Source organism: Dermochelys coriacea, chromosome 8 (genome assembly GCF_009764565.3).
Source record: "Dermochelys coriacea isolate rDerCor1 chromosome 8, rDerCor1.pri.v4, whole genome shotgun sequence".
Classification (NCBI taxonomy): domain Eukaryota; kingdom Metazoa; phylum Chordata; order Testudines; family Dermochelyidae; genus Dermochelys; species Dermochelys coriacea.
In genome coordinates, this window is record NC_050075.1 from 75,499,179 (window position 1) to 75,520,555 (window position 21,377).

The 21,377-nt window shown below is 40.9% G+C and overlaps 2 protein-coding genes across 3 annotated transcripts in view; both read right to left on the reverse strand.

Annotated features, from left to right (window-relative positions):
* Positions 1-14,787, reverse strand: part of EPHX4 (epoxide hydrolase 4) — a 28,888-nt gene extending 14,101 nt beyond the window's left edge. Inside the window, exons 1-4 of the mRNA XM_038414006.2 lie at positions 14,405-14,787; positions 7,359-7,444; positions 3,586-3,743; positions 1,341-1,469 (exon numbers count right to left, since the gene is read on the reverse strand). Of these exons, the coding sequence (XP_038269934.1) occupies positions 1,341-1,469; positions 3,586-3,743; positions 7,359-7,444; positions 14,405-14,647 (616 nt within the window). The 5' untranslated portion in view covers positions 14,648-14,787. The remainder of the gene's footprint in view (positions 1-1,340; positions 1,470-3,585; positions 3,744-7,358; positions 7,445-14,404) is intronic.
* Positions 14,788-16,644: 1,857 nt separating this feature from the next.
* Positions 16,645-21,377, reverse strand: part of BRDT (bromodomain testis associated) — a 51,097-nt gene continuing 46,364 nt past the window's right edge. Inside the window, exons 16-18 of one of the 2 annotated variants that reach the window (XM_038414829.1) lie at positions 21,083-21,288; positions 19,583-19,763; positions 16,645-17,069 (exon numbers count right to left, since the gene is read on the reverse strand). In XM_038414829.1, coding sequence (XP_038270757.1) covers positions 17,004-17,069; positions 19,583-19,763; positions 21,083-21,288 — 453 coding nt within the window. In that variant the 3' untranslated portion in view covers positions 16,645-17,003. Of the gene's footprint in view, positions 17,070-19,582; positions 19,764-21,079; positions 21,289-21,377 lie in introns of both variants that reach the window. The other variant, XM_038414831.2, reaches the window with a different exon arrangement.

A 21,377-nucleotide genomic window follows, 5' to 3' on the forward strand; every position in this document is an offset into this window, starting at 1 on the left:
GAGAGCAGGATCCAGGTGTGGGGGCTTGCCCCACTCCCGGAAGGAGCGCAGGGAGGCATGTGGAGAAAGTTTGCCCCATCCACAAAGGGCTCTGATGGCTCCCACCCCCTCCACATCAACACGCCCCAGTTTCAAATGATCAAAAGGTCTCCAATGAGTTTTGCCATCCCACAGAGGGGTCTGAAGAGCCCCAGGGCACCCCTGAGTTAGTGTGAACCTGTGCCTTAGGGGCTGGAAGGGTCCAGACATTTCCAGGACCCTCAGGGCTGAAGTGAGTTGATCATGATCATATCTGGGACCCTGAGCACAGATGTGACTCCTCCCTTTATGGTGCTAGCAGGGCTCTCACCATCCTCTGAGAGGAGGGGCACTATCGTGGCAGCTCCAAAGCACAGACTAGCATCCGGTGGGGGTTGGGTGGGATGGGACCAAAGGTATGTGTCTTAGGAGAGGAGGGGAAAACTGAGCTGCCACGGACCTCCCTTGGCCAGCAAAGGGACATCGAGAGCAATGGCCTTTGTCCTCTGTGCAGTTGCGTTATGCCAGGCCATGTCTTGTGTGCTCTGCTCTCTGAGACTGGAGCACGGGCAAATGTCCTTAGGCAGAGGGTGGGGGAAGGGAAATGGAGGGGCTCAGGCAACATGCAATAACCAGGAAAGGGATAAAGCAGCACATCCAAAGGGTAGTGCTGGGTGAGGGGGCCCTCTTCAGAGTGGGCAAGGTCGGGGCAAGGGGCCTTTCCCTCTCCACCTGCCCGGCACTCCTGCCAGGGAGCGGAGGAAGCCCCCATGCCCTGACCCTGCTCTCTGGCAGGAGTGCTGGGTGGGCAGGTGGAGCGGTACAAGGAGTGGTGGGAGGAGCGGCGGAGGGGAGACTGCAGGCGGAAGGTGTGGGGAGGGTCCCCCACTTGCTCTGGCCCAGGGCCCTACAAAATCGTAATCTGCCTCTGGCTTTACACTTCTGTGGCAATATAATGGGTCATTTTTATCCACCTTAAGGCACCTTTGCACTGCCAGAGCCAAGTTAAAGCAGCCTGAGTGTAAATCAGAATCAGGCTATGGTTTTCCAAAGACAAGAAGCCAGTATATCTGCATGCTAGTACCCTCACACACTACTGTAAAATTATGCTTTAATGCAAAATATTTAATAGCTTTGGGTTTCATTTAAATAAGGGACAGATTCCAAGAGGTGCTGAGCACTTTGTAATGTTCCTTCACAGCACCCCTAGGTATCCTGGTGTGCAGTGCCTCTTCAGATCTACCCTTAAATAAGCATCAAATCTGCCTGCTTAGTAAAAATGTGAATATTTTGGGTTAATATAAAAATATTGTAAAACTCACCTGTAAATACAGAGGGATGAGGGAAATTAACCACAATAAGCTTGGTCACCATTTCCGGATAACAAATAGCAACTAACCAAGCGATCATTCCACCCCAGTCATGGCCAATCAGCATACACTTATTGTACCCTGCCACATAAAGACAGATTTTGACATTTGTTTACTGACAGTTATATGAAAATGAATTATCACATAAAATAATGACAGTTAAACAAAAACAAATGTTCCAACATATTTGTTAACAACACTTCAACTTCTTCATTTTTTCTTAACAAATTATTTACACTGCCATAGTTAAAAATGTGTCAACACTTCCTTATTAAACATAAAAAAGGAGATTAGTGAGTGTTACGCTTGAAATTTTAACAGGTAATTAAAAGTAATGGTTTCCACTGCAAATATACTTTGTCCCCCCTTGTATATGTGACCTAAGTCATCTTACTGTATGAGATCATTTCCGTGCCCTAATACCTATAGGCAATGTGGCCAAGCTGGTCACATTGTGTTCAAAATCTCAATTGTGCATCATTGTAACGGTGGGAATTATACCCTGATAGCCACACTTACTGCACACTTAAACAGGTAGGGATGATGGTGTACAGGCTCAGAACACTTCTTTACTTATGCATATTCTCTTTAGGTCGGAATTTCAAAAGTGCTAAGCATTGGCCTAACTATGCTTCCACTAATATCAGTGGGAATTTGACCACTGACTCACCAGGAGCAGAGTTAATTCAAGACTTCTGTGCTTTAGGAAATTCCACCTTTTTAATCCAGACAGACCTACATTGCAAAGCCCCAGTTCCTTACTGAGAATTAAAGCGCTCTATATACATGCCAAGTCAGATGTGTAAAATCCAAATTATTTTGGGTTCTCTGACAGAAAGCAAGAGAAAAATGTCAAAAGTAAGACAAACACCTTTTATCTACTCTCTGATAAAAATCTCTCTGTCCACTTTTGATTTTATCTGACTTTCCAGAATAATTCCTCTCTGGAGCAAGAACAAGCAGGGGAAATTTGAGTCCAACAGGTCATTTTTTTCTAGAAACTTTTACGCCCCTGTGAAGCAGGGCTTATAACGAGAGCGCGCAATACATCACAAAGCACAACTATGGCATTACTGAGGAGTTTAATAAAACTAGAGCTGCTTAGAAAACGCAAACGAAGTTTGTGATGTCATGCCCCATCTTTAGATGGGATTCAAAATTTTCAGACCAGTTCTAAATTCAAACCTGAGGGCTAGATCATCACTTTACAATTTGCCCAGTGTTTCTTGCACTGCCCTGTGTGCAGCTTGGGAGGGATAACGACTCAGAGAGTAGCAATGTGCCTCTGGATCTCCCCACTACTCTGGAGGGGAAGTATCCTATGGTGTCCTTATATCCAGCACAACTACATTTCCCCCTGAATAGGGGAGACCCAGCAGTTTTACAGAGCTTGCTTCCCCTCCCATGCTGCTACCTATGGTACACATAGCCTACACAAGGACATAAGGAGTACAGTACCTTATGTCCCCTCTTATTCCCCTTTTCGCAGCTGTGCAAGCTTGATCATGATTTGGCCTGTACAAGGTAGTACATAAATGAACTGTAAAGCTCAGCTGAATATTGACAATTGAGAATTGGCTATTGTGTATATGCAGTAACATTTTAGTAAGTTGTTTTCTTTGTTATTAATGCTATAGAGTCCTTACACTACTCAGAGGGTAGAGCATATGCACTTTGCATTGTAGGTAGCAGAAAATCTCACCAAGCTGTTTTGGTTTCCATCTTCTAGTAGTGAGGCCCTGTAAGTGCTACTGACGCTTAAAACTCTAATCCTATAATTAGATTAACTAAGTGCAAGGGTCAGTATTAGGTGGATGCTCACTGACTTCAGTGGTACTCAGCATAAGGCTACAGTACTGGATCCAGCTGTTCTACCAGATCCCATTGCAGGATGGGGGCATATAAGAGCATCTTTAGGGCTTTTCATTTTTGTATATTCCCTATGCTGACCTAGGCATATTGACTTGAAAACAAAACTTTTCATACTGTTCAAGAATTAGTATGGACTAAAATCCATAAAATAAGTCAGATCTATTTGAATCAAATTTTCTTAGACAATTTTGTCAACTAAATGCATATATTAAAACAAAACCAATCACCTTGGAATTTTTTTTAAAATCACAGGATAGCTATTCATATTTCTGCAACAAATGAAACAAAATTAACAACTTGGGCAGTTTGGCTTCTGCTAACGCACCTAGAGATTCCAAAATATCCTTTATATCTGTAATTAGGCAATCTAACTTGTAATTCTCCTGGTGAGAAGGAGCATCTGTTTCTCCATAGCCTCTCAAATCCAGTGCCACAACTCGATATTCACTTTTAAATTCTCGCAATTGATGGCGCCAAGAATACCTAATAAAGGAGAAAAAAAATGTAGTTAAAGGTTACATGGAAGAATACTAGAATTCAGTCAGTAGTACAGCCTCTATAATAGGGTAATGTTAAATTCTATTGGCTTGATTCTCTGTTATGTATGGCCCCTTTTTGCCATAGCATGGTGGTTCCTTCTGTCTGGTTGGGAATTCCCACTAGAAAGGGAATCTGTAGGGGAGATGAGCTAGCATGAGTGGTTCTACACCACCATCTTCTCGAAGCCCCTAAGATAGGGAGCATAGCTGAGGGAAAGAGGGTATAACCAGACTGTCTCTATGGTCCAGTTATTCATGGCTTCTAGAATGGCTCCTTAGTGCCATAGGTAGCTGGCAAAAATTAGAGCATCCCTGAGACTGCTGTAATTCTGAGGACACAACTGGCCCCAGAATATGGGATGTGGAGAACTACTTCTCCTGTCACCTTCTTCCTGCACCAGATAGGGCTTGAATGGAGGGCCTCAAATGACAATATGAACACATCTGGGTTTCTTTGAGGTAGTGGGGAAGGAAGGAACGATAACTCATTCACAATGTAAAGCAAAGGATTAATAATATATGTTACAAGTTAATTTGATCAACTGATATTCTATGGTTTATCATCTGTGCTATATTTATCTATGTGTCCTTATTCAGTCACTCTAAACTCTCCCAGAACAATGAAGATTAACAGCTGTCAGTGCGTCAGTACCGTACATGGTATTTTACTGCTTGTGTTTCTATGGAGAATAAAGACAAAAATTACTTACTTTAAATTACTTAGAGTGAGGAAGAGTTTAATAAGCATCCAGAGAAAGATTTGGATTATTCTTGGGTTTAGAAATAATAGATTATAACTGGATAAAAATGGTATAAAGATAATAGACTGTGGGCCTTGTCCTGCAAGGTGCTACCTACCCTTCAACTCTTAATGAAATCAATTTAAATTGAGGACACCCAACACCTTCCAGTAAGTGCTCTGAACCTGGAAGGATTTGGCTTTATATTATAATATCATTCAAGGAAATATGAAAAATATTATGATCGTTTTAACCACAGATAATATAAAATGGACCCCTGCTTGCTAACTTTTACTATTAGCCCTACTGCAAAGATCTCAAATAAACAACATAAATGAAGCATTTGGGAGGTCAAATAGCATAAGAGAAAGGTGTAGAATTCTGCCAGACTCCAAGTAGCATTTTATTTCAGATCCTTATGCCTTCTGCTTTGGGGGTAATGCTAACCAATCAGGGATTTTGAATACATCATGGTCAACATTACATTGTTTCTGGATTAATCAAAGAAAATGTTATTATGGTAAACACAACACCCATCACAGTTCCATCTGGGTGCCCTATGTTAATGCAAATAAATATAAGATTTAATAAATCCAGGTTTCTATAAATGACTTTTATTTTTAAAAAATCAATATACACTGCCCAGTAAGTTAAGTTTACCATGGTAACTATAGGGGCTATCACAAATACCTCATTAAAGTGAAACAACATGACACAGTAAATATTTTCTTTTTTAATGACATACCTCCTTTATATCTCCATACCCTGCGGTCATGATGGTCTATCAATCAGTTAAAGGCTTAATGAACAGATAGGTCTTGCATAGCACCCTGATGCTTGCCAAACTGTAGCCTTAGCAGACCACCAAGAGAAGCAGATCCCAGAGGCATGGGCTATCCAGTAAAAGTATCTTGTCATCAGCCTCTGTGTTCAACATGTTTCAGAGTAGCAGCCGTGTTAGTCTGTATTCGCAAAAAGAAAAGGAGTACTTGTGGCACCTTAGAGACTAACAAATTTATTAGAGCATAAGCTTTCGTGAGCTACAGCTCACTTCATCGGATGCATTTGGTGGAAAAAACAGAGGAGAGATTTATATACACACACACAGAGAACATGAAACAATGGGTTTATTGTGTATGATAAACCCATTGTTTCATGTTCTCTGTGTGTGTGTATATAAATCTCTCCTCTGTTTTTTCCACCAAATGCATCCGATGAAGTGAGCTGTAGCTCACGAAAGCTTATGCTCTAATAAATTTGTTAGTCTCTAAGGTGCCACAAGTACTCCTTTTCTTTTTGTGTTCAACATGTATCACTGATCTTTTCATACAACACTTTTTATCATGCCTGAAGTATTTATCTAGTCAGACCACTGCTTTGCAGGAAGGATTTTGAAATGTTGGTAAATACCTTTATTTTCTCAAGGCTGAATAATTGGAGCTATTTTGGGTTTTTCTGATCTTGTTATTTCTGGAAGGTAGTTTATACAATATTCAGCAGCTCACACACATCCTTACAGGCATTCAGCTGTATGAATTTTTTACACCAATTTTAAAATTTTTATATTAGTTTCCCATAAGATTTTGTATGATGTAAAAAAATTTGCATATAAGGGATTTAATGGCAGTGGTGCATTATATATTTGACTGACCTTTTGTCAAAATACACCCTCAGTTGCTCACTGAGGTCAGCACTGACTGGTTATTTCGTGTGTCCTAGTAATAACCTTGAGATATTGGAAGCTAGAGGATTTTGCAATTAAGCTTCATAATAGTGGAAGTTACTTCCATTCCTGTTACTATCCAAAAAGTACAGGTTTACTGCTGCTTTATACTACTCATATTGTTATTCTTTTATCTCATGCTTTCAAAACAAAATCTCAGTTCATACATAAAATTCTGCATAGATTCAGTAACAAGCCAACCATAATATTTTAGCGTGCATATTTTATCTCATGCATTACTTTATTGTTGTCTTCTTTTAAAAACAGCAGGTATAAACTATGCTACTGGTGTTAACAATGACCTATATAGCAGTTTTTTTATTCAATATCCCATTCCATTTGAGTAGTCAGACAATACACAGAATGTTGCTAAAGGCATGACCTGCAATGATTTTAGCTTGTTAAATCTGGCAATCACAGCCTAAATGATATGGCCAAAATGTTAGAAACTTGGTCCTTTCATCATTACAGATAAACACTTTAGGTTTTGTTTACTTTTGATCCATCAGGCTTCTTCATGGGCCTGCAGATGTAATAACTTTAATGGAGCCTTTTTCCCTTAGTGACATCTAAAAGTAGTTAAGCTACACAATAGACTCTAGGCCTTTAAAAACTGTACATTTCCCTCCCTGTATTTCTTACAAAATATAGTATGCTATGCCATTATTTATTAATAAATATACTGATACATTTTTCACTTAGAAATCTGCCTGGGTTTTTGTGCTAGAGCCCATCACCATAGTGTCCGAACACAGGAATACTCATTCTAAATGTTTATGCTTTGTCAACCCTGAAATGTACTAGAACAGAGTAAATGGCTCTCCTGATAGTTTGATGAGAAGTGTATACACATGAAGAAATATTTCCTGAACTAGAATGGAAAGAGAGGTATTTTGGTTTAGATGAACACCTCGAGATTATTTTGTGGATGGTACAACTGGAAAAAATGAATACATGCTCAGTTGCAGTAGTTTGTTCAGTCTTAAAACTTACCATTACTGGGATATTTGAACATAGTTATGGAGAATAGCAGAGTGGATTTAAATGATATATAAACTATGTCTGTAGTGAAATGAGAACAAGTGGGGAGTTTTACCAGAACTCTGGAAAGCCATGAAGCAGCAGCAAGAGTGGTTTACCCCGTTCTCCAGCAGCTACATAGTGGAATCTTAACCCTGAATCCTGGAAGGGAAAGAAAAAAAAGTATTGTGATCTGATTGCTGCCCAGTACTGCTGCAAAGAGGATCTGAGTATTAATATGATTTTCAAAGATATTCAAAGAGATGAATTTAGTGGTTAAGATAAAGTGCCAAATTGACAGTTCTGGAAATTAAAGTCTTCTCTGTCTTCACAGATCAGTGATGGATGGGCTGTGGTAGTACAAGCTTATCAACTATTCTGGAAGGATCTTCTCTAGCAGGTGACAAGGTCGTTCAGTTTCTATGCCTGTACAGTTATGTGGCTCTGCTAAGATTTCCAACAAGAGCACCAACTAGTGTGATGCCCAGGTAACTATGTACTAGGTAACTAGGAACTATTACCCATTCAGTTCACATAGAACACTAAACAACCACTAGATAGAATGTATTTTAGTCCATGCCAAGAATACTTTATATCTGCTGTACAGCTTGTGAGTTAGATGATGCTATTCTCAGATATTTAAAATTATATCACTTTGAAAACAGGTATAGAGTTGACGGACCTATGGTTTTTTTTAAAATGAAAGTTCATCAAAATTAATTAAGGTAGTTAAAAATTGTATATTTTTGATGTGCCACAAGGTTTAAAACACGCTTATTTTTATTTTTAAAAAGTTGAAGTCCATTAAGGCTTTTTTCAGAGAGATTGGAATTTGTTAGTCTCTAAGGTGCCACAAGTACTCCTTTTCTTTTTGCGAATACAGACTAACACAGCTACTCTGAAAGGTCTATTAATGTGACTGTCATCACCTACCTCGTCTTTATTTACTGAAATTGGCTGGAGCCATAAGCCCCCTGAGAATTTTTATGATTGTGAAAATTACCAATAGGCAAGGTGTTTATTGTCAGTTGGCCAGAAGCTGAGTCAGTGTAAACTGACATAGCTCTATTTAAATTACTGGAGCTATGTTGAGATACATCAACTGAAGGTTAGACTGAGTAGATTTTAAATGGCTGAAATGATGGCTGAATAGATTTAATGGTTCCTGCCTCCCTAATGAAGAAAACTTAATGCTCAGCCACGGACTTGAAAGCGATCCAAAAGGTTACAGGTATAGAGCTGACTAGTATGCTCTGAATATTGTCTATGAGGCTGTACATTGTCTTCACACAGAAAACAGTGTTATGGTAGATCTGAGGAGATACTGCTGGTGAAGACCTTCCTGAGACAAGGGAATCTGGGACTTGGGAAAGAGTTGGCTTGTGAAGCATTAGTCTGTTGGTTTGGGTTTCACATAAGGAGAGATTGTACTTCTTTATAGATGTAACAGAATGTACTGCCTCCTCTCTACAACCTGCTCAATTAATGCTTTTGCCTATGGATCAAGGGCTGATGTACTCTCCACGATGGTGAAAGTACAGTAGCCAGAACTTCCTGGCTGTATCTGCTTGAACTTCCTTGAGCTGCCCCCTGATACTGCAAATGCATCAACTTATATCTTGGGACCAAGGTTTTAGAAGGGAAATATTTTTTTTCTCTTTTTCATACTCATTTTGGATTTTATGAAGAATTTGGGCCCGATTCTTCCCACGCCCCCCCTCCCACTGACCCCCCATTACAACAGTTTTACACACTGTAATTCTAGTGAAGACAGGAAATTAATTCACAAAAATTTAGAAGCATCAAATTCAGTGAGCAGTATTCAGGAATTATTTGTGACATTATCTATACATTATAGGGCTGTCAAGTGATTAAAAAATTATTCATGATTAAAAAATGTAATTATGATTAATCACACTGTTAAACAATAATAGAATACCATTTATTTAAATATTTTTGGATGTTTTCTACATTTTCAAATATATTGATTTCAATTACAACACAGAATACAAAGTGTACAGTGCTCACTTTATTTTTGATTGTAAGTAATTGCACTGTAAAAACCAAAAGAAATAGTATTTTTCAATTCGCCTCATACAAGTACTGTAGTGCAATCTCTTTGTCGTGAAAGTGCAATTTACAGATGTAGATTTTTTTGTTACATAACTGAACTCAAAAACAAAACAATGTAAAACTTCAGAGCCTACAAGTCTACTCAGTCCTACTTCTTGTTCAGCCAATCACTCAGACAAACAAGTTCATTTACATTTGCAGGATATAATGCTGACTGCTTCTTGTTTACAATTCACCTGAAAGTAAAAACAGGTGTTTGCATGGCACCATTGTAGTCAGTTTTGCAAGATATTTACGTGCTAAGGATTCATATGTCCCTTCATCTTTCAACTACCATTCCAGAGGATGTGTCCATGCTGGTGACGAGTTCTGCTTGATAACAATCCAAAGCCATGTGCAGCGACACATGTTCATTTTCATCATCTGAGCCAGATACCACCTGCAGAAGGTTGATTTTCTTTTTTGGTGGTTCGGATTCTGTAGTTTCCCTATCGGAGTGTTGCTCTTAAGATTTTTGAAAGCATGCTCCACTCTTGGTCCCTCTCAGATTTTGGAAGGCACCTCAGGTTCTTAAACCTTGGGTCGAGTGTTGTAGCTATCTTTAGAAATCTCACATTGGTATCTTCTTAGCATTTTGTCAAATCTCCAGTGAAAGTATTCTTAAAACGAACAACATGTGCTGGGTCATCATCTAAGACTGCTATAACGTGAAATATATGGCAGAATGCGGGTAAAACAGAGCAAGGGACATACAATTCTCCCCCAAAGACTTCAGTCACAAATTTAATTAACGCATTTTTTTTTGTAATAAGTGTCATCAGCATGGAAGCATGTCCTCTGGAATGATGGACGAAGCATGAAGGGGCATATGAATCCTTAGCGCATCTAGCATGTAAATATCTTGCGACGCCAGCTACAAAAGTGCTATCCAAATTCCTGTTCTCACTTTCTGGTGATATTGTAAATAAGAAGAGGGCAGCATTATCTCATGTAAATGTAAACAAACTTGTTTGTCTTAGCCATTGGCTGAACAAGAAGAAAGACTGAATGGACTTGTAGGCTCTGAAGTTTTACATTGTTTTGTTCTTGAGTGAAGTTATGTAACAAAAAAAAAATCTACATTTGTAAGTTGCACTTTCACGACAAAGAGATTGCACTACAGTATTTGTATGAGGCAAATTGAAAAATTCTATTTCTTTTGTCATTTTTGCAGTTTAAATATTTGTAATTAAAAATAATAATATATACTTTGTATTCTGTTTTGTATTTGAAATAAATAGATATGAAAATGTAGAAAAAATACAAAATATTTAATAAATTTAAATTGGTATTCTATGTTTAACAGTGCAATTAAAACAGCAATTAATTGCGATTAATTTTTTTAATCACGATTAATTTTTTTGAGTTAATCATGAGTTACTGTGATTAATCAACAGCCCTGAATTTAAATTCTCTAATGACCTCTTCCTAGTCATATCTCAGGGCATCTATTCCCTCATCATCATCTGTGATATCATCTCAGCCACATTTGACCCTTATATCCATTTGTACTTCTCAAAAATCATGTCCTCTTTGATTTTTATGATTCCTTTCTCTCCTTTCAGAGTAGCAGCCGTGGTAATCTGTATTCAAAAAAGAAAAGGAGTACTTGTGGCACCTTAAAGACTAACAAATTTATTAGAGCATAAGCTTTCGTGAGCTACAGCTCACTTCATCGGATGCACTAAATGCATCCGATGAAGTGAGCTGTAGCTCACAAAAGCTTATGCTCTAATAAATTTGTTAGTCTCTAAGGTGCCACAAGTACTCCTTTTCTTTCTCTCCTTGTTATCCTCCTGCCGCTCTTCAATGTCTTGTTTAGTGGGTCCTCCTCCTTTCTTCTCTTTCAATGGGTGACCCATAGGACTTTGTCCTCAAACTCCTCATCCCTTTCTATCTCTCTCTGTGTATATATTTAACCCCTCAAACAATATCTCATCCACTCACACACCTTCAATCGTCATCTGTATGATGATGACTCATAAATTTATGTTTCTTCTCCTGACCTCGGTTTCTCCATTCAAAATTATCTTGTCTCCCTGAAATTATCTCATGGATGTCCAGGCAGCTGTTTAAACTCAATATGCCCCAAACTGAGTTTCTCATCTACCTTCTCGAGCCCTCTCTTCTCCCCACTTTTTCTGTGACTGTTGACATCATCATCTGCACAGTCATCTAAGCTGTAACTGGAGCATCATCTTCAAACTTCACATCCAGGCTGTGTTGAAATGTCATTCCTTTTTTATAACATTTCAAGATCCAGACTTTCATCTTTGCTGTTTTACTTGGGACATGTAAGCACTACTCTAGTACTGATCACAACAAAAATACACTTAGCCTTCTATTATTGATGGAAAAGATGTTTCATATTTCTTGAGAGAAATGGGTGTTCTGGATATAGTCAATGATTTCATTTAACCCCAAAATGTTTTACTGCAATAATTTATTGCCCGTTTCCAAGATCTTACCCACAAATAATAAAAGAAGTCAACTACACCTAGTGTTTTATTAAAAATGAAACTTTAAAAAATTATCATACATCTTCTATGCACTTCTGACTGTAGGCTAAGCCAGGTCTATACTATTTCATCTGCATGTTTATTAGATGTGTGGACCACAGACAGGACAGTCACAAGAGGTAGGAGAAAGATTCAAGAAAAACATGACTTAGATTGTAAACTTTTTGGATGCAGGGACTTTTTGTTCTATGTTTGTAAGGCACTTAAGAGAATAGGGTCCTGATCCATAACTGGGGCTCCTAGGCATTATATACCAACTGTGACAGAGTCGGGCCAGATGGCTACAGGAGAGTAATAGAAGGCAGATATATTAGCCCCAGACTAAGTAGGTCCCTTTTCCCTGGGTAAGGTAACAGGGAAGGTTCCAGAACAATCAGGAAGGAACCTTCTGGAGACAATTAAGACAGGCTGATTTAGAACACCTGCAGCCAATCAAGAAGCTGCTAGAATCAATTGAGGCAAACTAATCAGGGCACCTGGGTTTTAAAAAGGAGCTCATTTCAGTTTGTGGTGTGTGTGTGAGGAGCTGGGAGCAAGAGGCACTAGGAGCTGAGAGAGAACACGGACTGTTGGAGGACTGAGGTGTACAAGCATTAACAGACACCAGGAGGAAGGTCCTATGGTGAGGATAAAGAAAGTGTTGGGAGGAGGCCATGGGGAAGTAGCCCAGGGAGTTGTAGCTATTGCACAGCTGTTCCAGGAGGCACTCTAGACAGCTACATTCTACAGGGCCCTGGGCTGGAACCCGGAGTAGAGGGCAGGCCTGGGTTCCCCCCAAATCCTCCCAACTCCTGATCAGACACAGGAGGAGTCAACCTGGACTGTGGGTTCAGAAAAACGGCCAAGCGGAGGGCTGCCGTGAAGCTCCAAGGTGAGCAAATCCACCAATAAGCACAAGACCCACCAAGGTAGAGCAGGAACTTTGTCACAAAACATTAACAACAACAACAGAGAAAAAATGGGAAAGAGAGGTGGAGAAAGATGGGGCACGTGGCAGAAAATAGAATAAAGTAAGGGAGGGGAAAATGATGAAAAGAAGAGACGGAAAAAGAAGAGTCATCGCTATTATTACTGCATTGGAGACCCAGGGAGCCCAGCAATCTAATGACTACTAAAACAGAGCTTCCATCTCGAACCCAGATGAGGCTTCCAGATGGTAGGACTGTGCAATCACTGCTCAGACCTATCCAGACTTTGATTTGTTCATCTTCAGGAGACACCATTTAGCCCAGCAGCCTACTGGCAGACAGCAGGAACGATGCCCTCTGTCAGAGTTGAACAAGATGGCTCCTTTTATTGTGAGTGGAAGAATATCTCCAACCTTCAGAAAGCAGTGGGAGGAATTCCATCAGCCTGAGATCCTATCTCCCACACGGGCAAGCTAGGCTAGTGGCAAAGGACTGTGATAGCCCAGCAGCTGAACAGGTCTTGCCATCCTGGTGGGGCATAATCAGTCGATTTCCCTCAGTTCTGTTCTCACCTGGCACCAGTTTGAGTGCTCAAGCTCCTGGTAAAGTAGAGAGACAACTTGATCGTCTGACAGTGGTCTTGTCTCTGGAATCCTCACCAGTGCACATACAGAGTTCATGCTTTCTACTGTGTTAAGCATCTATAGAGTATGCATGATTCATCACACCAGGCAACCCTGGGAGGGCTGACAGAACATGCACGTAGGAGCAGCTTAGGAAGAATAGTGATTAGTGCCACCTTGAATTTTCCCTGGTTGTCTAATTCTAGTGTTCCATGACTTTCTGAAAGTAATGGCCAGAGGTTGAGCAAGTTCATTTGTTAATTCCCTCAAAAACTCTGAGACACATCACCTGGCTTAGCTGATTTGCATACACACAGGTTATTTTCATCAAGTTTCCTGTCCCACCCCCACCAGTAGCTATAGCTGTAGCTAGGTTACACTTTATTGAACAGAGCTGATTCCATTCAGGTCGAACGGATCACCCCAAGAACGAAGGTGACCTGCAAGGATTCTGTGTGCTTTGCACAGAAAAATTCAGCCCTGTCTTTCAGACAACAAATAAATAGAAGCAGAGTGAAACAATTCCGACAAAAGACCTGATATGCACACAGTGTGACTGTTTCAAAATGGATTACTGTTTGCAAACCCCATCTTTGTGATGCACGTAGAGCGGGTTCTAAATGTCACTACCCGGCACCCGCTAAAACGAAGAGATAACCAAGACCATTCCCTTTCGTTTGAATGAATCAAATACCCTCAGTGCGGCTTTCCCTTCAGCACCAACCCAAGAAACAAACGGCGCTACAGCAGATCTTCAGAGAGAAAAGAAGGGGAAATGCCAGAGACCAGCCAGTCCCCACCCCGCCCCCTCGGGTTTTACAAGCAAAGAGAGCGAGTCACCTGTTCTGTATGTTTACAAGCAAAGAGAGCGAGTCACCTGTTCTGTATGTTTAGCGGCAGTCAGGGTTCCCCCTCGCGCTCCCGTATTGAGCGATTAGCGCACCAACCAACAGCCTTTACCTTAATTCTCACGTAGCAGTGGGTGCCCAAGGAGGGATCACTGAGGCAGGCTGGAGGATTCTCCCGGACGATCCGCTGGAAGGTCTTGCCTGGACTCCTTCCGATGCTCCACAAAAGTTTCAGCAGCTCTATGCAGGCGCAGATTGCGCAGTAGCTATACACCAGCGCCCAGAAGAGCAGAGCCCTGACCGTCACCGTGAACCCGCCCGGGAGCCACGGTAAACAACCAGCGGGGCTCGCCATTAGGCGGCGGCGGCGGCGGCTCGTCTCAATCCTCCCTCCCCGGCAGCGTCAGGGGATGGGCTCGGCGGCAGGCAGAGCAGCGCGGCACCAGGCAGGAGCCGCCGCCGGCAGCCGCGTGAGCCCAGCCCAGGAGAGGCCTCACGCCAGCTGCAGGGAGCCGGCCAGCGGCAGCCGGCGTGACCGAGAGCAGCCAGGCAGGCGGCTGGCTCCTGCAGCCGGGCGGGGCAGCCCCCCTGCTCCCAGCACCACGCGGCGGCGGGGGGCAGGCACAGGGTCCTCGGCTCCCTCCCGGCCCTTCGCCCCTGCCCAACAGCGGGAACGGCGCGGAGGGCCTCCCCGCAGCCCCCGGCTCCAAGGCAGGTCAGCCGCCCCGTGCGCTGCGCACCTACCTTGTCAGGGGTGGCCCGACCCCCGCTCGTGTGCCCCAGCCGGGCGCCGTCAGCCCAGCGGGCAGCCCCAGGCACGCCCGGGTCAGCCGAGGGGGTTATGCCCCCCGAACCAGGGGACAGCTCCGCCCCGAGCCCCCAGGCTGGACTTGGGGGGGACTCAGCCGGCCCCGAAGAGCCACCTCGCTCATCACCTCCTCTGAGCGTCTCCCCTCCCCGCCCCTTTTGAGGTAGGAAAAATATCCTCGCGGCTCAGCTGGGGAGCTGCGACGTTAAGTGACCTTAGCTAGGTCCCTCAGAAAGTCAGGGGCTGCGTTGGGAATTAAATTACTCCTACTCTCCCTCCCGGGGCCGTGTCTTAACCGCAGCCCTATCCTTCCTCGCCCTTGGCTTACTACTCTATGCGCAAGGGCCCGTGTGTAACAGGCGTACACAGCAGCACAGGTCACTGCAGCAGGGTGCACTGGTTTTTAAGTGATTTAGTATGGTTAAGAATTTACGTTTTCATTAAAATAGTAAATGCCCAACGCCTATGTATGAGCCATAAACTGATGTAGGCTTAAAGGTGCAGCCAAATAATGGATTTTAATTCATCTGAATGGGGTATTAACGTGAACGGCTCTTAATTCAGCTGAACGGGGTATTAAATCTGAAGTCTGAAACAGTAGCTACTCTGATAGATAGATAGAGGCAGTTAGACAGTAGATCCATCATGGCAGAGTAGATATCAGCTCCCTCCATGAGAGTGTGATTTGCTAGAGTAGAGGCAGCTGAGGCTAATGGCTATAAGGAGGCACAAGCAGACAGCTGGAAGGTAGAAAGTTCTAAATTGTAATTGAGATTTTGCAACCCTTTGATTTATATACATGTTGGCAAGTCCTTTCCCCCTCTAGTTCGTTATATTAAAATAGTACAATCATATTCTGAGCCTGATTTGGGCTGCTACATATTAGGTACTTAAAAAAAACCAGAATAATATTTTAAAGATTAAGAGACAGATTGACCAGATACCTTTTTAAATGTTACCCCAGAAATACAACTCTTTTAGTTCTAGTTCTAATGAATTTCTTTGCATACAAAATATGAATGATTAGGTAAGCACTCTGGCTTGCCTGCTCTTTCAAGCAATCTCTGCTATAAAATACATGAACAAAACGGTCAACTTGCCTCTACTTGGTTAAAAATGTTAAGTGGACAGAATCTGGCAAATGAAAGTGTAGGTCAAGTACAGAAAATGCAAATGTTCCACAAATGTAGTTCTTTAAATACAAATTATTTCCAGATAGTAGATATGGTCAATATTACAAGGTCTTTGCACAGTCCAGTTTTTTTTATTAAATAGCACATTTATGTATTGATTTAAAAAGTGATATCTTCACTATTTAATCAAAATAAAACACTTCTGAAGAAACAGTTATTATGGTTTGGATAACTTCTCCAAAAGTATTATTTAACACCACATGTAAATGCAGTGTATAACTAGAAACAGCCAGTGAAAACAAGAAAAATAAATCAGCTCTGGGCAGTGTATTTTAAAAAAAGCTTCTGGAATGGTTGTGAAAGATAATTGCTTTTAAAAGTTCTAAATTAAAAAACAGGGAGATACAGATATTCAAAAAAAAAAACTCTACAATGTATTTTAATAAGTAACATGTATATGCAATCAAACATGACCGTGCTCAACTAGCTATCAACAAGTAGATATGACAGATTATAAATGCAAGCAACAAAAATACCCTGTGATCTGTTATGTGTCAATGCATAATTTTAATATTTAACAATGCTATGGAAATTAAACATACTATAGCAGTTTACAGCTCTTCAAAGTGGTCTAAACAATATACTGTTGAGATACATAAATAGCACATGTATTTAGCACTTGTATCAAGTTTATTGTACCATTGCATTTAGTACAATGTCACTCAAGGACTGTGGCCAGGTTGCAACTTTTTCTAGTGTCCAAAATTCCACTAAAGATTTTCTTCAAAAGTTGCCATTATGTCACTCTGCAGGTTCATGTCAATGGTACCAGTCATCTATGGGAAAGTGAATTAACAGGTTTCATAATTGAGTTATTACAGACAAAAGGAATACCATTATAAGTGACAGCACACCTATTGCTGGTTTATAGTGGCATCCACAATGGTAGCACTAGGCACTGTCCACACTGCATTAAAAGGAACTTAAATTAAAAAAAAAATTAAAGTAACATGTCCATGTTCCTTTTCTCATCATTGCAGGTGGACTTCAATATGTATCGAAAACATTCTGTTTTTAAAGTCAGCCTAAATCCTGTGGTTGTGACATCAACCACTTCATGGTATCAGGTTGTAAGACTTAAAGAATTTGATAGTTGGAAGTGAATTGAAAAGGCAAGCACATCTCATTAGAAAGACATTTCTGTAACCAATGGTGATGGGAGAGAAATACAAAATGGTTATTTACCTACTCTAATAGGACTAGAGAGAATATCTCTTTTAAAATTGACTTGCAATACCAACATTAAGTCCAAAACACACATACTAAAGGAGCACAGGTAGACAATATACAAGACTTCTTTCTGCTCTGAGATATTCAGAGACCAGAATTCTTGTAACCTTAATTTTGCTGTCTTTTAATATTCTGATCTGATGAGCACAGTAGGTCATACACACACACACACACACCCCCACCCACCCTTGGGTGGTGGAAATGTTTTGTTTTTGTAGGATTGTGCAGCAGAACAATCATTGATGTTACTATGTCTGCTTTTGTGTGTGTATATGTCCTTGAAGAGTCTGACGGCTGTCAGCATTTGAAAGTTTCAGATTAAGGTAGGGTATGAATTTAAAGTTCAATAACTATTCCAGAGTAGTTTACCCCGTGGACACACTAATTCACTTCAGATTAACAAACTGGAAAAGGGCACTCTTATTCCAGAATTAGAGTGTCTACCCAGGAAAATATTCTGAAACAAGTATGGTGGAATAGCTAGTCCACAATAGCTAATCTGGAAACTCTGGAGAGCCTAGAGTTGCAGATGCCAAAGGCCTGATCCAAAGTCCATTGTAGTCTATGGGAGTCTTTCCATCAACTTCTGTGGGCTTTGGAACAGGCTCTAAAAGACAGGTGATTGTAGTGACATTTACACTTTCTAAAAAAGTGTAGGTTACACCAAGTTACCCAAAACTTTACTGAAATATCAATGAAATGCGAAGTTTAGACAAAAACATTTTGCAGATTGAGGAGTCCGCTCTGGTTTAGCCAAATTACATTTTTTACATGGAAGAGATTTTTCCAAATCATTGGGTTAAAGACTGAGAAGTAATGTATCCTGACAATCAGACTTGCATCATGTAAGGAAGATACATGCTCCAGTTTTGAAAGAGACTTGGCAAACAGATTACTTAAATTGTAAATTGATGATGTGCTTGTGAAGAGTTCCAGATAGATCTGATAACTGTTTATGAAGGATATTCTTTGGAACAGAAAAGGAGTACTTGTGGCACCTTAGAGACTAACAAATTTATTAGAGCATAAGCTTTCGTGAGCTACAGCTCACTTCATCGGATGCATTCATCGGAAATGCATCCGATGAAGTGAGCTGTAGCTCACGAAAGCTTATGCTCTAATAAATTTGTTAGTCTCTAAGGTGCCACAAGTACTCCTTTTCTTTTTGCGAATACAGACTAACACGGTTGCTACTCTGAAACCATTCTTTGGAACAGGAACTTTGCATGGGCAGCAGCAGCAGCATAAGCTTCCCTACATGGCTTCCAGGGTGACTCAATGTATTCCGAGTGACCTTCTCAAGGGGAAAAGAGCCTTTAAGCCTCCATACCCAGCAGAGGCCAAGTTCTAAATGAAACTGACAGAGGTGCCAATTTAGCACTGACAAATATCTTAATCAATCACATTTATTGTTCCATGATAATTTACTCTTAGAAGTTCTCCCTTAAGGGTATCCCAGAGGAAAAGGAATTTGAATTCTTGGATTAGCTACAGTCAGTTTACTTTAGGATGCAAAAGAACAATAGGTAGAGATTCACCCACTTGTTCTGGGCCCTGTATGACACGAAAAAAGCCCCTTAACCAGCTAGGGAAGAATTTCCCGCCTTGCATTACCTACACTAGCCCCTTTCATTTATCCTGGGGAGAAGGAGGCAAGCTGGGGACTGGAAGAGAATCCCCACAGCACACAATGCTATGAAGATTCCATGCTGCTGTGGGCAGCAGATAACCTATAGGCATCTCTGATGATACCACCAGTTCCTGGAGCAGCCCAAAATTGGAAGGCACAAAAGTGACTTAAGCCACCTTTGAGCCTTGCACCTCCTTTTCCCCATTACTCTGTCTTTCTGTGTTGTGCCTCCTGGAGGTGTAGCACAGAATCTTAAGCCTCAGATTTTACTTACTGTGATGGATCCTCAACTATTTTAAATTAGCATAATTCCATTGTCTTCAAGTGAATCTACAGTGATTTATGCCAACTGAGGATCTAGTCCACCTTATTTTGTGCTCAACTGAAAGTAAAGCAAAGTTAATAGTTGAAAACAGTTCCATGACTTACAGCTTCTCTCCGCCTGCGCTCTTGCTCCATTTTTCTAGCCAGGTTACGGTCTTTGACAAGACCTTTCTGGATATTTTGTTGAACCCCTGGTGGTTGTTGCTGTTCGTTGTTTGGCCTCTCATTTTGTGGCTCTTCGTGGGCTTTTATTCCAGTGGATTCCAGTTCTGCTCCTTCACGGGCTCTTAAAAAGTAAAATAAAATGTCCGATTCTTTTGTTTACTCAGCATTATTTCTGTAGCATTAACACGTGTCAACTGAACAAAAGCATCCGTTAGTAGCTTAATCAGCACTTAGCTAGTACACAATACTTTAAATGTGGTCCAACAATATGTATTGCACATGTTCATTAATCATATAAAGCTTTTCCCCAAATATAAGCATTATGTGGCAATATTTTTGTTTTTAAATGGGTAGCAATGGAATAAGAACCATTGACACTCCCCACCACAAACCTATATGGGGACTGTATATTTCTTCTAGATGAACTAAGTTTTGTAAAGAAAAAATATAAAATGGGGATTTTCTTACCTGCGAGTCAGGTAAGGGAAATGTCAGAAGCCAGTCTAGACTCATGGTTTCTGTCCTGTTCCTCTTTGACTGGCTAGTCTGATGGAAGTTTTTTCTATCAAGTGACCCCCTGCTGCCTAAAATAGGGCAAGCCACCCCAATGACTTATTCCAGTGATGCCTCTCTTCCACTACTGGAAGTAAGGGGCATGGCATGGGGCAGAGAGCAGTCTCATCCGGTCAGTGGCTTGTCATTGGAGGACTTTCGGAGCTGGAGAGAGGCATTTTTGAGGGGTATGACAGGGAATGGAAAGGGACTGTCAGCCCATGAATTATGGAGGTTTGCCAATAGCGCTGTCAGCTCTGACAGCTGTCTAGATTTGACAGTGCACTGTCTGCCTGTTAAGATGGATGCAATGCACTGGTGCAGATTCAGTGGAGATGCAGGGCTTACCCCTACACATTTTAGGAATAGAATTTTGTTATAGCTCTGCCACAGGTGATTCTGTTACAGCAGTGCAAAAATGCAATTATCTTGAATTTAAAGCAGATTAGCTAGTATTGATTAACTCCATGTATGGATCCTCATATTTCAGAATAAAAAAAAACACATCCACGGAGAGCTAATCAGAAATAGCTATTCCAGAATATCTCCCAATATCGATGAATTCTAAATTGCTTATGACTGATTCTCTTATGGCTACTGGTACAGTTGCTCATTACACATCCTTAAATAATTGTATTATCAGCTTATCAAACAGACTGGTGAGTCATACTCTCATAGACAAGCCAACATTGCATATTTCAAAGGAGTCATGTGGTACTTTATGAATAAACCAGTAAGGAATCAGTTTAAAGTATATTTTTAAATATAAATTAATTTAATAAATTCCATACAGCCATCCAAGAATCCAGTTGACAGGTGCTTGATATAAATAAAAGTAGACATGTGAAATTGGGTCATTTTTCCACTCAATTATAAGGAATTACAAACCTCTCTTTTTCTTGAGAGGGGGTTTTCCCTTTCCTCTTGGCTTGTTCCAGTTGTCTCCTTAACTCTTGTGCTCGCTCAGTTTCTTCCTTTTCTAGTGCTGCTTTCCTGAACTTTTTGAAGTTCTCCGGAGATGCCTTTATGGGAACTGGAAGTGCCATCTTTTTACATAAACTTATCCAAGAGTCTGCATTCTTGATTCTAATGTCCTGAAATTTAAGAAGTGATTGTAATTCACATAATAGTTTGTGGTATTAAACTGCATTTTTGTAAACAAGTCACTTAGTCCTTACTATAC